We start from the raw sequence: 16782 nt of genomic DNA, 5'->3' as shown, positions 1-16782 counted from the left end.
TATTACTAGATTTTACAAAAATTCATATAAATGGGTTTCAAAAAATTCATCCACAAAATAAAAAATATTGACATAAAAATAAAATAATAAAAATAGATTTATGTAAAAACTTTTTTCAAACTTAACAAAACAAATGCTAATGCTCTCTGTTTGACTATTTCACTGATTTATTTTAATTTATTTTAATTTTTTACAATATTTTATTTGGATATTAATTTAGATAAAGTAATATTTTAAAATATTATTTATTTATATATATTATAGAAATTTAATAACATTTGTTGCATTATATATAATTAAAAATAAATTAAATAAGCTACTAAATAATTATGAAAATAATATTATTTTTTGGATTTGGCATCTTAATAACAAAATTCAAATAGTAGTCGACTCATAATTATGAAGAATATATTTATGCATCTCTTGGACAGGCTCTAATAAGCCAGCAGAGCCGAGGGATAAGCGGAACTCGTTTATTATATATTTTTATGATATTTAATTAAAAATTATTGTTTTTAACATACAATATGTAATAGTGGTGGATAGATGAAAATAGTAATTTTTATTTAATTATGAATTTAATTAAAAAAATTTAACTATAATTAGGGCACCAAAAATATTTATTGGGCAGCCCAATTTTGGCACGAAGCACACACAACATCTTATATTTTTTGTCCCTCCTATAATTTATTCCAAAAGTAATAAATATTCATACTCTTAGTAACATAGTCAAACACTATAATCATCATTATACATGTATTTAAGTGACTCAGAGTACACATTAACTAATTTTTGTATCTTAAAGGGATTCACACAAAATATGTTGTCAAAATCTAATTGACGACCCAATTCCAATCTTGAACTAAAAAAAATAAAAAATTCTTTCATAGAACTATAATTATTAAAAAAATTGATAAAAGTAAATACATATTAAATTAGAAAATCGAAGTCTATATTAACCATACAAATGATTATTTTTCATGAACCAAAAACGCGAAGGAATGAATGTTCATATGGTGCAATAAGAAATCGAAGAGACCGACACCAACATTATATTACACGTAAATTCATATATGTGTTTATGATTCTATTTTTATTTTTAATTTAGAAAATTAACCTACATTTATCATAAATTTTAATTTAACCCATCATTAAGCTAAAAAAAAAAATTAGATAAATGGTGTTGTGATAAATACAATCAAGTATTTTTCATAATATCAAAATCCACTTGTCCATACTTGCAACGGCTAGATGTGTTCCCGTGACCTCAACAGGTTCCGTTGCTATCAATCCCCCAACGGTCATGTTCTTTTTCAAAAGTAAAAATCTTATATTATTATTATTATTGCAATGTTTCCGTTAGTTGTACTGTATATAAGTATATCTTCTCATATTCACCGGACACCCAACAAAACAATCAACGTTTTCACTCTTCATAATCCAATTCAGACCAAATTTATTATTACAATTTTGCCCTTGATAGCAAAAATGTATACATCATTCAAATTCCAAACCACCTTACTCATTTTCTCCCTCTTACTCGCCGCCTCCACGGCTCAGCCCATCGCCGCCCCTTCTCCGGCGGTGACAATTTCTCCGGCAAAGCCACCATCTCATTTGCCCCCAACCACCACACCTTCTCCATCCTCTGTTCCACCCATCACTGCTCCGGTGACGCCTCCGGTTATTTCTCCGACGCCTTCTACTTCTACTCCGGTTAGTTCTCCGACGCCTTCTGTTACACCTCCGGTAACTGCTCCGTCAGCTGTCAGCCCAACGGCTAGTGCCCCTACTAATATTTCCCCAATTCCGAGTATACCCTCGACACCGGCTGAATCACCAGAGACGTCTTCTTCTTCAAATCCACCAAGTCCGATACAAGCGAGTTCTTCACCGGAAACCGCCCAGAGTCCAGTCGGAGATGAATCGGGTTCAAGCAGCACATATGCGGGTCGGGTTATTTTTAGTGGTTTGGCTATTTCGACTGTTTTATTAATCCTTTGAAAATAAATTTTACCCTTAATATTATCACCTCATTGAATAATATTCACCGCTTATTTAATTTTATTTAATTGGTATATGTATTAAAATTATTTGTCTTTAATTTACCGTTCATTTGTGCACCATTTTTTTTACTAACTAACTTTGCTTTTTGCATGCACTTTTTATCTATATATATTTTAATTTAATCATATCTTAAGAACATTAATTTCTCATGTAACAATATTATAAGTTAAATTGGAATGGAGGTAATGATTGGAATCTAGTTTCTAATATTAAAAAAATCTGACAAAACAATGTAATTATCCTTAATTTTATACATAAATTTGGTTATTTAAAAATAATATTAATAATGAGATGAAGGGATTTTTTTTTATAAATATAACAATCAAGGAGACTTGGATAATTTGAGTTTTAGTTATTATTTATCTTTATTCAATAAGAAAAATTATTTAAAACTTTATTAAAATTGAAAATCAGGAGATTGGATCATTTGAGTTTTAGTTATTAATTAAAAAAAATATTTGAATTTGCTATTTTGTTGATATATTTGAAATATTTCAATTAGTTAAATAAATTTATTTGAAATTGTTATTTGGTTGATATTTGAAATATTGTAATTACTTATTCTAAAGTGATAAAATATTTATTAAAATCATTTTAAAATTATAAATTTACAAAATATATAGTATAAACTGATTTAATTTTTTTTGAATAAAATTTAGTCAACAACCTTTATATTTTGGAATATCAGTTTTGATAATATATTTAATGATTACCTAATAAAGCATTAGTTATTAAATTCAAATTAGTCCATTTCAGAATCTTTTCTGAAAGGATTTGTAACTGTAAAAAGAAAGAAAATATTAATTAGAAAATTACACCAAAATTACAGTTTTGTTATTCTATATATTTTTATGGTCAAATAAAAAATAAATATATTTTATTTGATCACTAATTAAAATTAAAATTAGTTTTAAAAGCATGGTGAAGACTTTGACTGGTATATTTTTTTTTTTTTCCTATGAATGAATACTTTCCTAACAAACCAACCACCTTAACAAATTACCAAAACACCAAAAGAGAGAAAACTTTACTTTATATGGCAAGTAAGGGTATTTTAGTAATATGAAACGAATAGCTTCACTGTCCGTTATATATGGAAACAATCACAAGGAAGAAGAAGATCAGAAGAAGATCAGAAAATGCAGCAGCTCCGACTTTCATTCGCCGGCGCCGGAGCTTCAGTCCTCTCTATCATCTTCTTCCTTGCATTCGTCTCCACGACGGAGGCGCATAACATCACGCGTATACTCGCCAAGTTTCCAGACTTCTCTGCGTTCAATCATTACCTCACTCTTACGCATCTGGCCGCCGAGATCAACAGTCGCCGGACAATAACCGTTTTGGCAGTCAGCAATGAAGGAATGGAGGATCTATTATCAAAGCACCTACAGATCTCCTTCATTAAGAATGTTCTTTCGTTTCATGTGCTCCTCGATTACTTCGACGCGAGGAAACTTCATCAGATCACCGGCGGAACTGCTCTAGCTGCTACAGTTTTTCAAGCTTCAGGCAATGCTCCTGGATCCTCTGGATTCGTCAAGATTACTGATCTCAGAAGAGGTATTTACTAGTTTACTCGCAGTTTACATTGAATTACTCCATTTTCCATGCACTATTGCTGAGCCTGTGTATAGAACTAGATCTAGGTTTCATGAACGGCGGTTACTACTTACAAGTTCGTTAGATTGTAGAATATTTTTCTCAAATTCTTCATGATTGATTTTGTTTTGTGACGCCTTAACCAGGCAGAGTCGGATTTGGCGCGCAGGATACCGGAGGGATTATCGACGCCGTGTTTATCAAATCCTTAGAAGAGATCGCTTTCAACATCTCCGTCATCCAAATTAGTAAGATCCTGCCGCTAACAACGGCGGAGGTACCTTCACCGCCTCCAAGTCCGATAAACATTACTTCACTGATGTCTGCTCATGGCTGTAAGGAATTTGCCGAGACTTTACTTTCGTCTGCTGCAGAGAAAGCATACGAAGACAATCTAGATGGAGGAGTTACGATATTTTGCCCCGGCGACGATGTTTTCAACAAATTTATACCAATATACAAGAATTTATCCGCCGACGAACAGCAATCTCTACTCGAATATCACGGAATTCCTCTTTATGAATCTCTATCGACTTTGAGATCCACCAATGGTGTGATGAACACGCTTGCTACAGATGGAGTAGACAAGTATGGAATTGTGGTGCAAAATGATGGTGAAGATGTAACGCTGAAAACGAATGTTGTTACGGCGAGGATTACGGGAACGATAATTGAAAAACAGTCATCGGTAGGGATTTTCATGATCGATAAAGTTCTTTTACCGATGGAGATCTTCAATGCTACTACTACTATTTCATCGCCAGCTCCTTCTCCAGGACCAGATGATGACGTTGAGAAGCCAAAATCACCGCCGCCGAAGGGAAAGCGACCAAAGCATTTGTCGCCGCCGGCGCCTGATTCTGATTCTGATTCTCCGGCGTTATCTCCTGACGACGATGCGGCGGATCAGACGGATGATACTAATAGTGGCGCCGCCGGTAACGGATTATCTGCCGGAGTTCCATTGTGTATGTTGTGGGTATTTTTACTACTGTAACTTCTTTCTTTGTGGTTTTTTCTTCTCTTTTTACTCTTGTAGAAAGTAAAAAGAAACTTGAATATTGGTTGGTCCATATGGTAATATTAGATAGATATGTCTTTGCTTTTACTTTTTACTTTTTTATTTATTTATTTAGTTTATAATGTCATTTTCTCTAGAGAATAATTAACCATTTAACTTAGAATTTTATAATGATATGGTATTATTTATCATACAAATATTTTTAAAAAATTAACTTTTGTACCTTAACGTAAGAAGAAAATGTGAAGTAAGACATAAAAAAACAATTAAGCTCATTTGTGCATATTTTTCAAATTTTTATTGATACAATTTTTATTTTTTTTGGTATCGATTCAATTCACATTTGGAATATTTGTAAACTCTTCAAAAAGTTTTATTTCTTTGGCTCCTCTAATGGTTTTTAAAAAAGGTGCCTCGTTTTATTTTCATCATTCAGATTTGAGTTGGTGTTATTTTCAACATCGATCTTGTTTAGTTTAATAGGATTTTTTCATCCCGAATTTTTATAATACGAATAATATTCATAGCGGTTGGAAGGCTATTTGCTGCTCATTGCTGCTCATATCCTCCAATTATTTTAATGATTATTTATCGAGTTCGTTCTTAACAAATCTAAAATAAATAGTCAGTTATCATTTTACATAACATTTTCAGTGTCCAATACATTTTGATTGTTTTATTTAGTTTGCTTTACTTCATCACTTATTACTACATATATTTAGAAAAAATTATAAGATTGTTCAATATTCTTCATTAAAATTTTAATTATTATAAATATATCATATTATTCAACATATATTTTTATTTAACTGACATTATTTTGCATATTTGATATGTAAATGTTTAAAAATTGATTTCTTTTAAAAAAAATTATTTGTAAACAAAACTAATAAAATATTTAATTGAATAAAAACAATTACAAAAACATTAACAAAATAACAATAACTAAAAAAAATTAAAAGTAATTATAATAGTCAAACAATAAAAATGATTTTTATTGATATGCATATTAAAAAAAAACATATATATAATAATATATATTTTTTTAAATATCTAACAAGGGAAGGTAATAAAAAAAGAGTTAAATGTTAATTAAAAACAAATTTTATTTCAGATAATGACAAGAAGATAGGTGAAGTTAAGTTGATGATGCAGGGAGGGCTAGTGTATCCACATAAATGTAGCTTATTTCATCACCCAAACCTGATTTTATTGGCTTTGGAGTAAAACCCACATAATTTCCATTCTTCTTAGCTAAGCACAGTTCATACACAGACTTGAACAAAACATTTTTCTGAACAAATGGTTGTGCCGCAAATTCCTCCAAAGGCATCCACTGTCAACAGAAAAACAATGACATAAATATTGACTATATTCAAATTGAGATAGCAAACAAGGGTATCTTCTAGTTCGATTCTCCCTAAGTTGAATTGAGAGTCACGAGACTCATGACTGTGGGGTGGAGCTCGTGCTAGTTTTCTAAGATATGAAAACACGTATAATTACCTGGACTGCCTCAATTTCAAGTTCTTGCTTCTGAAGTTTGAATGACAGAGGCCTCAACATGCACAAGAAGAATATATCTGACTTCCCAAAGAAACAATTATGAGTTTCCCTGTTGAATAAATATTGTATACCATAAATTATTTGAAATGTAAAAGCTTCTGATTTTTATATGGAGAAAAAATGCCTAAAGGTTGGGACTTGGTAGGATTTTCTAAACTGGCAAATCTTATTATAGACAATTTTGTTAACCCAATGCCCCAAAATGCACAAATAACTCACCTCAAACCTACTACATCCACAAAATCCGCATCAATCTGAATAAAATTTGAAATTAATTCTTATAAAAAGTTAAGTTTAGGGGGGCACAAATAAGATTAGTAAGTAATGTACCCCTGTTTCCTCCTTTACTTCTCTTATTGCTGCACGAAAAATATCTTCTCCCTGTTGATTAAGTCTATAAGTGAATGGTTAATCTTATAAAAATAACATATTTCATTGTTAAAATTGTTTTATACCTGATCCACCACTCCTGTAGGTATCTTCCAGATACCTGTACCTTTGAGTCTGCCATTTTTTTCCTGAACTACAAGTAACTGCCCCCGAAAAAAAAATAACAGATTAAAGAATGATGCAAACACATCAAGATCATATTAATATATGCCTTTGAAAAAGTCTTTGGACAACCATTCTTAAATGTGAAATCTTACTTAAAGAATATGTCACAGTTTGAGCAGATTACCTCTCCAATGTCATTCAAAATAATTGCACCAATACCAATTCTATGGGAAGCATTGGCAGGGATGGTATCAGCTGTCTTAGGAATCCAATGGACAAGCATTATATAATGAGGTTCTGCATGGTGGTACCGAAATCCTTCCTGTCCAAAACATATTGACATAAGGCAAAGGAATTCGCCTATTGACATGGTACAATGCTAAGAAAGTTTACATTTACTGCGGTTTCAAGAAGGTTTACAAGCTCGATTGGTAATTTGATCCAAACACCCTTCTTGCCCTGAAATGTTTGGATCTATTTAATTACAGTAAATTGAAGTTGACTTCTGTTAATAATGTTTTAAACTACAAAAATCATGTTTATTATTAACAAATATTTGTACCCACTTCCTGCAATTAAATAAGTAATTCTCAATTCATGTTTAATGAAGAACATGGAGAAAATACCAGAATCTTCCATTTGAATAGTGAAGCTCTAAGTAAAAGAAAGAATCTTTCAGAATTCATGGTCTCATTCATCTCCACTATGACACCTCCGTAAGCATCTTCCACAGCAGGAAGAAGAAGTTGATCATCATGAAAGTCACTTTCAGTACCCACTTGGTCAATCAAACTGTTCATGCATGTAGTTGATACAGGAGCTTGTTTTAATCCCTAGGTAATTGAACAAAGAGGAGAAGAAAATTGTAATCAACAAAGAGTTAATCAATTGAAATATTGAAATCCGCAGCTTATTCTAGGATTAGGAAACTAACCCTAACTTAGGATCCCTCGTATCAGATTCCCAAGCTCCGCAGCACTCTGGATCGTAATTTGTTGTTTTTGCTAAGAAAATTGGGAATTAATTACATGATAGGATGGATGCAGCTCTAGCACATCCACATTATTTACAGATAAATCTGAAGAAGGAAGAAATCAATTTCACATCAAAGAAGACGGAGTTATGTTGACCAAAAGTCTACGCTCTTTGACCAAAAGTCTACGCTCTTTTATATTATTAATCTTAATTTTGTTTTACGATGATTCAATTATATATATATATATATATATATATATATATATATATATATATATATATATATATATATATATATATATATATATATATATATATATATATATATATATATATATATATATATATATATATATATATATATATATATGGAAATTTGAGGAAATGACCCCAAAATAAGGCCTAATAGCCGATGGTGCGGGGGAATAATTTTTATAGCGCTGGTGACCCCCAAACATTTTTCTGCCGAAAATACCCCCGTTGCGTCACGCACCCTCCCGTTGCGTGACGCACCTGAGGGCATTGTGAAAAGTCCACAATGCCCTTACTATATAATAAAAAAATATCAGTTCTTTTCATTCTTTCTTTCTTCTTCTCTTTCTTCACTTCCCTTCTCCTCCTTCTCTCTAAAAAACCCAACCACCGACCGACGAAGACGACGGCGGAATCCTCTCTTCCTTCACCATGTCTCTTTCTGCTGCTACAGGTATTCTTCTCCTTCTTCATTTATCTCTTGGATTGCTTTGTTTGTTAGGGTGTAGTGATTAGGGAATGAATAGGTGAAATGCCACCGTCGCGGCGGAAACTGGGTGCGTAACGCAGTTGCGTCACGTAGTTGCGTAACGCAGTTGCGTCACGTAGTTGCGTTACGCAGATGCGTAACGCACCCCAGACCATTTATAACTATTACTTGCATTTCATTGTTACGGTGTCTCTCGATTGATACTATAATTTTTTCAATTGCAGCTGAAGTATTTGCTGACGTATTTGTTGTGTACAATGGAGAGTGGCAAATTGCAGCCAATGGTACCAGGTCTTTCTCTGCACAATCATGCAAAACCATGGATATACCTCAATGTACTACATTTGCTCAATTAGTTGATACAATCTATGAGACGATTAACGTGCAAAAGTCTGCATATGATTTAGTGATTAAAGTCATGTATGATCCTTCTGCAAAACTTCCCCCTGTTGTTATTGAGGGAGATAAAGATGTGGGCATGTATTTATCACGGTTGATATCGGGTCGAAGTTCGTCATCTTCGTCACCACTTTGTGTCTCATTAGTAGAGAAGTACCCAAGTCAAGATACTACACTACCAATCATTACTCAAAAAAGTATACCCGGCGTTGTTTCTCGAGTTGTTTCTCAACAGATTTTATTTGAAAGTGATAATGAAGGAGGAGGAGAAGAAGATGAACGGGCTCATCATGAACTGATTAATCATGAATGCGTTATTGACTTTAATTATGAACGGGTTAGTGATTTCCAAGCTACTACTAGTCCTGCATCAGCAGTTGCACGCACGCCGCACCGGTCAATACCTACACCAATGGGTACACCATCTAGTGCAAGAGCAATGGGTACACCATCTAGTGCAAGAGCGTCAATGGGTACACCATCTAGTGCAAGAGCGTCAATGGGTACACCATCTAGTGCAAGAGCGTCAATGGGTACACCATCTAGTGCAAGAGCGTCAATGGGTACACCATCGACAGACCCTACAGACGTATCACCGACAGACCCTTCATTTGCATTGACGTTAACTAGTGAAACCGTATTGGAAGTCGGTACGTTATTTGATACTAAAAAAGAACTTCAACTGACGCTATATAAATATGCGATGACTTATCATTTTGAATTCAAAGTGAAAAAGTCTCGAAAACATCTTTGGTATGTGAAATGTATGGATGAGACATGCAAGTGGAGCTTACGTGCTGTGAAAGGTAAGTTTTCCGAGATGTTTGAGATTCGGAAATTCAATCGACAACACTCATGCTCAGTTTTGTCGAGGCCGGAAAAAAAAATGCAAACACCGGCATGGGTTATTGGGCAGTGCATGAAGGGTAAGTACATGGACCATCACCATAACCACTTGCCTAAAAAAATAATTGAAGACATGCAGTCAGAATGAGCCATCATCATCTCAACTGTACGAGCCCTCATCTCAGCTCTACGAGCCATCATCTCAATCTTACGAGCCATTAGCTTAGAATGAACTTGTTAGTGTTGTGTTGTGGTGTTAATGTTGTTTTTGTAGACTTATTACCAAATGTCTTGTGTGGAGGTGTTAATGTTGTTTTTGCATCAAGGATTCAGTAAAGTGTATTGTATTGTTAATGGTGTTAATGTTGTTTTCTGGTATTTTCTGGTGTTTTTGTAGTTTTCTGGTGAATGTAATACAGGGACAGGGTTTTTGTACCAAGTGTTTTTCTAGACGCAGCTGCTTGACGAAACTGCTTGACGCAGCTGCTTGACGAAACTGCTTGACGCAGCTGCTTGACGAAACTGCTTGACGCAGCTGCTTGACGCAGCTGGTTGACGAAACATGGTTTACATTAGTGCAGAACCTATTACATTAGACATGATTTATTTAACTGTGTACTTCAGGCATTTAATTAATTACAATAACATATATATCATAAACAACATTTTATATCATTAAATCAACCATATTACAAAGGTTTGAGATTAACATTACAAAAATTTGATACAGTACAGTACAAAAGTTTCATAAATAACCTATGGATCTACAATTCCATTAAATAACCTCACTGCCCACTTTTCTCTCCAAGCTTTCATCTCATTTGAGGTCACTTCTTCTAGATTCAGACCTGCAGTCAAGTACTCAATATACATTAGTACAAATACACCACAATCTCCACTCTTAGTTGCTTTGGGAACTTCTGACTCTGGACGTCTTGTGTATGGCAAAACGGAATCAGGGTTGAGCAGGGGAAATCTTTGTTTATCTTCAAGAGGCAATGCCTTGTCAAATATAACCGGAATAATTTGGCACATCGGTAGCACAAACTCATCAAGATTAACATAACATACAGGATCGCAGTCATATACGTCTACGCGCCATTGCTGTAGACGGACAACACAAAGTATCCAGTGGACGTCTTTGATGTTCAAAGGAATATATATATCATCGCATACTTTCCAACTATTCCTATAGTTGCTTTCATCGCCCAAGAAGTATTCGAAAAAGTTTTCAATGTCAAACTCAATACGACTTTTGTTAAACGCAGCGTACTCAATACGACGTCAAGCAGCTGCGTCAAGCAAGCAGCTGCGTCAAGCAAGCAGCTGCGTCAAGCAGCCGCGTCAAAGACATAAAGTAGTAAAAAACAGAAAGCTCTAACAGAATTACCTAGTTGGTGACATGGCTGGCGAACTGGTTGCTTAAACTGAGAATCATTTTTTCAAACCTCGTAAAGTAGTTTTGTTGATTCAATTTGATGTCTCTTATGTCTCTCTTGATTTCTTCGACATCTTTCTTTATCTCTTCGACATCCTTCCTTATCTCTTCGACATCCTTTATCTGAACATGAGATGCTGGTGCAGGTTCACGTGGAGGTGATGATGGAGGTGTTGAAGTTGCGGATGGGGGACTCATGTTACGCAGGCTACGACGCTTGATGGCTGCTTTGCTGGGGGGGATATATCATCATATTCAACATTCCTCTTCCTCTTGGAAGGTTGGACAGTAGTAGGTTCTTCATCAACATCTTCATCATCATCATCTTCAGCAACATCTTCATCAGCCTTTCTCTTTTTTCCCCCATCAGTAACTCCCTCAAACAAATCATCGTATGAATTGTTAATGTGTTCAAAATCCTCCCCACTGTACAAACTCGTCTCCTCGGAGGACTCTTGCATCTTAGAAAACACAGCGCTGTTAAAGGCAGATTGCATCTCCTGAAATGTATTCTTCCTTTTCGATTGATACAACAGTATCCTTGGGCGAAAAGGGCCATCAACGTCTTTCCTTGTGGCGAATTTAGGGACCAAGTTTTGAATGATCTCATAGCTCCACACTTGTAGTGCTAGTACAAACCCATACACGTTATAAGCAAAAGAATTAGTAACTCCACTCCCTTTCCTGGACATATATACGGACCTGTGGTGTTTCATGTCCTGGTCAAGACCCCTCATGGTGAATCTAAAGGACACCTTCCCCCATGGAAATCGGAGGAAATCTTCAACATCTTCAACCATATGGATGATTTTGAGATTTAAAAGCCGTTTTGGGTCATATGAGAAGAGGTACTGGTTAATCAAGCAGATCAACCCGATCTTCCATGCGTCTTCCTTATCGGTGCATTTCATGAAAATAGATTCCAAATCCATCATTCGAATTGACGTATTCCTTTTGAAATATTTTATCAGCAAGGGTGGACAACCTCGGCATTCATCTTTGTATTCAGGCAATCTGTCGAAGTTGAGGCCTGTAATCAATGCGTACTCTTTCAGACCAAAAGTATATTCCTCCCCATTAAAGTTGAAAATCATCCTATTCAAATTGGCCTTCACCTTCCGAACCAGCAACTGATGTAAAATGGTCCCTGAGAACAACAAGTCTGGAACTCCTCTCAATAAATACTGAAATTGAGAATTTAGAGCCCTCTCCATAAGACCCAGCGCTTCAAACCTATCAGATACTTTTTTCAAGGCTAGGACAGATTTCAATGAAATCCTACCAGGAAAATCATGAACCGTGAAGTCTGCCATCTACAAAAGGGAAAAGAAAAACAACAATGTTTGTGAAAACATTTCACAACAAATATAAACAAACGAGAAGAAAAGCAACCGTCAAAATAGCTAGAAACAACTGTCAGATGCGTCAAGCAGCTGCTTGACGCAGCTGCTTGACGCAACCCAACCCATAAACCGTGCATGAACCATTTGAAATCAAGAAGCATCCTACCCTAATTCCTAACATAAAACATGCATGAACCGTTTGAAAGCAGGAAGCAACCTACCCTAAAACCCTAACATAAAACATGCATGAACTTTTTGAAAGCAAGAAGCAACCCTAAAAACATAACATAAAACATGCATGAAGCATTTGCAAGCATGTAGCAACCCTAAACCCTAACATAAACCATGAATGAACCATTTGCAAACAAGAAGCAACCAACCCTAAAACCTAACATGAACATAAACAAACATAACTAAAACTAACCTCATGAAGTCAATGAATGAACGGGAAGATGAAGACGAAGACGAGCAGGAAGAGACGTCGAGGCAGGTGCGTCGTCGAGGCAGGTGCGTCGTCGGGTGCGAGAGAGAGAGAGAGAGCATGAATAGTGGTCGAGGCTTATTTGGGTTTTTATATAAAATAAAAATAAATGTGACGCATCGTCTCCTACTTGACGCATCCGAGTTGACGCATCGGAGTTGACGCATCCGAGTTGACGCATCGGAGTTGACGCATCCGAGTTGACGCATCCTACTTGACGCATCCGAGTTGACGCATCCATCTTGACGCATCCGACTTGACGCATCCGAGTTGACGCATCCATCTTGACGCATCCGAGTTGACGCATCCATGTTGACGCATCCATGTTGACGCATCCATCTTGACGCATCCATCTTGACGCATCCATCTTGACGCATCCATCTTGACGCATCCTACCAAACAAACAATCTGCATTCAACGAATCAGCGAATCAATGAGGAACGTTCTGTAAAGGAAATATACACGAACTGAATAGGAAATCGAAACAAACAATAACGAAATAAACACAAAATATAGTGGAATGGCCGAATGAAATGTCAATTTGTTCGAAATCCTCAGCGCTGTGCAAACTCGTCTCCATTGGATGTTCTTCGAAGCTATAGGCCGTTGAATATGGTGCCATGGTCGACGGTGCCTCTTCGATTCGTTCTTCATCGCTGAAAAAGAAGAGAAAATCTTCTCCGCCACCATTAGGGTTTCACGGCGGAGAAGACGGGAAGAAAGGGGCTGGATGAGAGAGAAACTGAAACGAAAATGAAAAAAAATTAAGCCTTTATAGGGTTCAGGGTGCGTCACGCACCTGGAGGGTGCGTGGCGCATGGGTAAAATGGTCATTAAAAAATTTGGGGGTCACCAGCGCTATAAAAATTAGTGGGCCGCACCATCGGCTATTTGGCCCTATTTTGGGGTCATTTCCTCAAATTTCCCTATATATATATATATATATATATAATAATAATAACAATTAATTAAAAAATTATTTCTTTGTTTGTGGGTGTAGAGATTGACAAAATTAAACCCGTCTATAAACTTGAAATGGTTCATTATATTTTTTTTAAAACATAAATATATAAAATTCCAACTTAAATCTATATAACTGATAAGTGTAAACTATAACCAAATAAGCTAAATAACAATTATGTTTTAAATTCAACTAAATAATTTTATACATAAACATACAACATTTTATTATTACTTTTTTATTTTTGATAAGATTTATTCTTTTTAATGTTAGAGAATGAGGTTTTTAATATTAATTTAGTGAGTTTTTTTTTAATTAATAGTCATATAAATAATTAAGTGATCTAATGGTTAAAGTGTACATGATACATAATAAAAACCAATATTCAAATTTCATTAGATGCAACGTTCAAACTATTATAATTTTTTGTTAAGTTGACTGAGATTGGTGATTGATTTATCGAGAGATAAAAAACATGTAAACGTATTATTTGAATGTGGTTTGCCGAAAAATAAGAAGAGGTCGGTAACAAATAATCGTGAAGTCATAAAATTTGAGCTCGATTGAGATTCGTGGTTGGTTTGTCGAGGGTAAGAGACATGTGAAAGTGTGATTGAGATTGGTGGTTAGTTTAATGTGTGATACGAGACACGTGAAAATGTGATTGTGATTGATGGTTAGTTTTCCGAGTGATATGAGACATGTGAAAGTATGATTGGATTGGTGATTGGTTTGTCGAGAAATAAGAGGTTGATAACATTGAGATTTATGGTTGGTTTGTTGAGAGGGATAAGAGGCCAATAACAAATGAGATATTGGTGGTTAAAAAATATAAATCAAATATTTGATTGACCAAAGTATGAGGTCACGCGGTTAAAGGTCGATTAAGATTGGTGGTTGATTTTCGAAAGATAAGAGATATGTGAAAGTGTGATTGAGATGTGCTTTGTCGAAGGATAAGAGAGTAGTATCAAAGGATCGTGATGTAACGAGATGTGGTTGTTTTTCAGGGGATAAGATGCGTGTGAAAGTATGATTTAGATTGGTGGTTGAATTTCCAAGGGATAAGAGGCATGTGAAAATCTAATTGGAATTGATGGTTTGTTTGTCGATTGATAAAGAGACCAATAACAAAGGATCACAAGGTCACAAGATTAGAGGCCGATTGAGATTGGTGGTTGCTTTGCCGAAAGATAAGATGAGTGTGAAAGTGTATGTTACGATTAGTGGTTGGTTTTCTAAGGGATAAGAGACGCATAAAAGTGTGATTAAAATTGATGGTTAATTTACCGATGGATAAGAGACTGGTAACATCGGTTTGCCGAGGGATAAAAGAATAGTGAAAGTGTGAATGAGATGTGGTTTGTCGAGTGATAAGAAGTCGGTAATAAAAGATCGTGATATTACAAAATTAGAGATCGATTGAGATTGGTGGTTGGTTTCCCGAGGGATAAGAAACGTGTAATTGGGATTGGTGGTTGTTTTCCGAGAGATAAGAGACCAGTATAATTGAGATTAATGGTTCGATAACAAGGAATAAAGAGGTCGGTAATAAAGGATTGTAAAGTCACGAGATTAGAGTTTGATTGTGATTGGTGGTTGATTTATTAAGGGATTAGAGGCTTGTAAGTGTGAAAGTGTGAGGTTATAAGTTGAGAGGTCGATTGAGTTTGATAATTGATTTACCGATGGATAATAAATCGTTATCATTATGATTGATGATTGTTTTGCCGAGGGATAAAAAGTTGATTCAGGTCGGTTGTTTGTTTGGCGAGATATAAGAGGCACATGAAAGTAATCAGGTCACGAGATGAGATGTCTATTAGAATTGATGATTGGTTTGCCAAAGGATGAGAGACCGATAATTAAAGATCGTAAGGTGACAAAATTATAGTTCGATTATGATTGATCAAATTTATTAATCACGGTTGACTTTAAGGTTGTAAAAAAAATTTATTTTAGAGTTAAATATTATTTTAAAATTATTACCTCTTAATATATTTAAACTACTATTATTTATATTATATTTATATATTTTTTTAAAATTTATTTGTTGAAAATAATTAAATAAACTATTTTAATAATTAGAAAAAAATGATAAAGGAAGATATTAATTAATAAAAGAATGTTTATGATTTACTAATTAATTTTGAATGGAAAGAATTGGTTGGATTTTAGGCATAGACAACCTATTTTGTAATCAAAATTCTGAGCGGCCGCATGCGGTGCCTGCAAACAACAACATTCTTCATATCACTTTTCTCCCACAAAACATAATCAATCAATCAAATAACCAGACAAAGGCAGACTCGCCGCCATTATCATCATCATCATCATCAAGAAATTACCTTCCTTTTCTGTGCTTGGCAATAGTCATTATTACCCAAGAAGAAGAAGAAGAAGAAGAATCCATTTCTGGAATCCATGTCAGTATGTGTACACGTTCCCTTATCCAAAATTATTATATACATACATATATGTTTCTTCAACAGCTCGATTTTGATGATTTTGATGATGTTGTTCAGGATTATAAGGAGGAGGAGGAGAAGGGGAGGCGTCACTTGCCCAAGTTCGGAGATTGGGATGTGAACAATCCTTCATCGGCACAAGGATACACGGTCATATTTAATAAAGCCAGAAATGATAAAAAGACGGCATCCTCCGTCGCTACACCTCCACCCAACCTACACCCAACCACAACAACATTACAATCCTCCGCCAAACCTCAGACCGTATGTCTCTCTTTTACCCTTCTTCTTCTTCTTATTATTATTATTTTTACAAATCACATAAACCCTACTCTTTTTCTCTTTTCTCAGAAAAAATGGTTCTGCTGCATGCAAATTCCA

At 34.9% G+C, this 16782-nt stretch overlaps 3 protein-coding genes across 4 annotated transcripts; 2 read left to right on the top strand and 1 right to left on the bottom strand.

Annotated features, from left to right (window-relative positions):
• Positions 1-1488: 1488 nt before the first annotated feature.
• On the top strand, positions 1489-2004 carry LOC124939547 (classical arabinogalactan protein 7-like). The gene has a single exon (XM_047480010.1). The coding sequence runs from the start codon at positions 1489-1491 to the stop codon at positions 2002-2004; it is 516 nt and encodes a 171-aa protein (XP_047335966.1).
• Positions 2005-2943: 939 nt separating this feature from the next.
• Positions 2944-4740, top strand: LOC124940388 (fasciclin-like arabinogalactan protein 1). Its single transcript, XM_047480901.1, has 2 exons — positions 2944-3627; positions 3813-4740. Exons 1-2 carry the CDS (start codon positions 3207-3209, stop codon positions 4661-4663), a joined length of 1272 nt encoding a protein of 423 aa, XP_047336857.1. The 5' UTR covers positions 2944-3206; the 3' UTR covers positions 4664-4740.
• A 988-nt stretch (positions 4741-5728) lies between these two features.
• LOC124938527 (nudix hydrolase 2-like) lies at positions 5729-7798 on the bottom strand. Of its 2 annotated transcripts, XM_047478978.1 has the most exons (9): positions 7683-7798; positions 7375-7581; positions 7142-7207; positions 6933-7070; positions 6709-6786; positions 6584-6634; positions 6473-6507; positions 6194-6302; positions 5729-6023 (listed from the first exon to the last, which is right to left on the bottom strand). In XM_047478978.1, the coding sequence occupies exons 2-9, from the start codon at positions 7546-7548 to the stop codon at positions 5826-5828; spliced, it is 849 nt and encodes a 282-aa protein (XP_047334934.1). In that variant the 5' UTR covers positions 7549-7581; positions 7683-7798; the 3' UTR covers positions 5729-5825. The 2 variants fall into 2 exon arrangements, with proteins under 2 accessions (XP_047334934.1, XP_047334935.1); XM_047478979.1 differs by lacking the exon at positions 7142-7207 and having other exon boundaries at positions 5730-6023.
• Positions 7799-16782: the final 8984 nt, after the last annotated feature.

This window comes from Impatiens glandulifera, chromosome 5 (genome assembly GCF_907164915.1).
Source record: "Impatiens glandulifera chromosome 5, dImpGla2.1, whole genome shotgun sequence".
Taxonomy (NCBI): domain Eukaryota; kingdom Viridiplantae; phylum Streptophyta; class Magnoliopsida; order Ericales; family Balsaminaceae; genus Impatiens; species Impatiens glandulifera.
The sequence above is the reverse complement of the archived record's forward strand: the minus strand, read 5'-3'. Positions and strand labels throughout refer to the sequence as shown.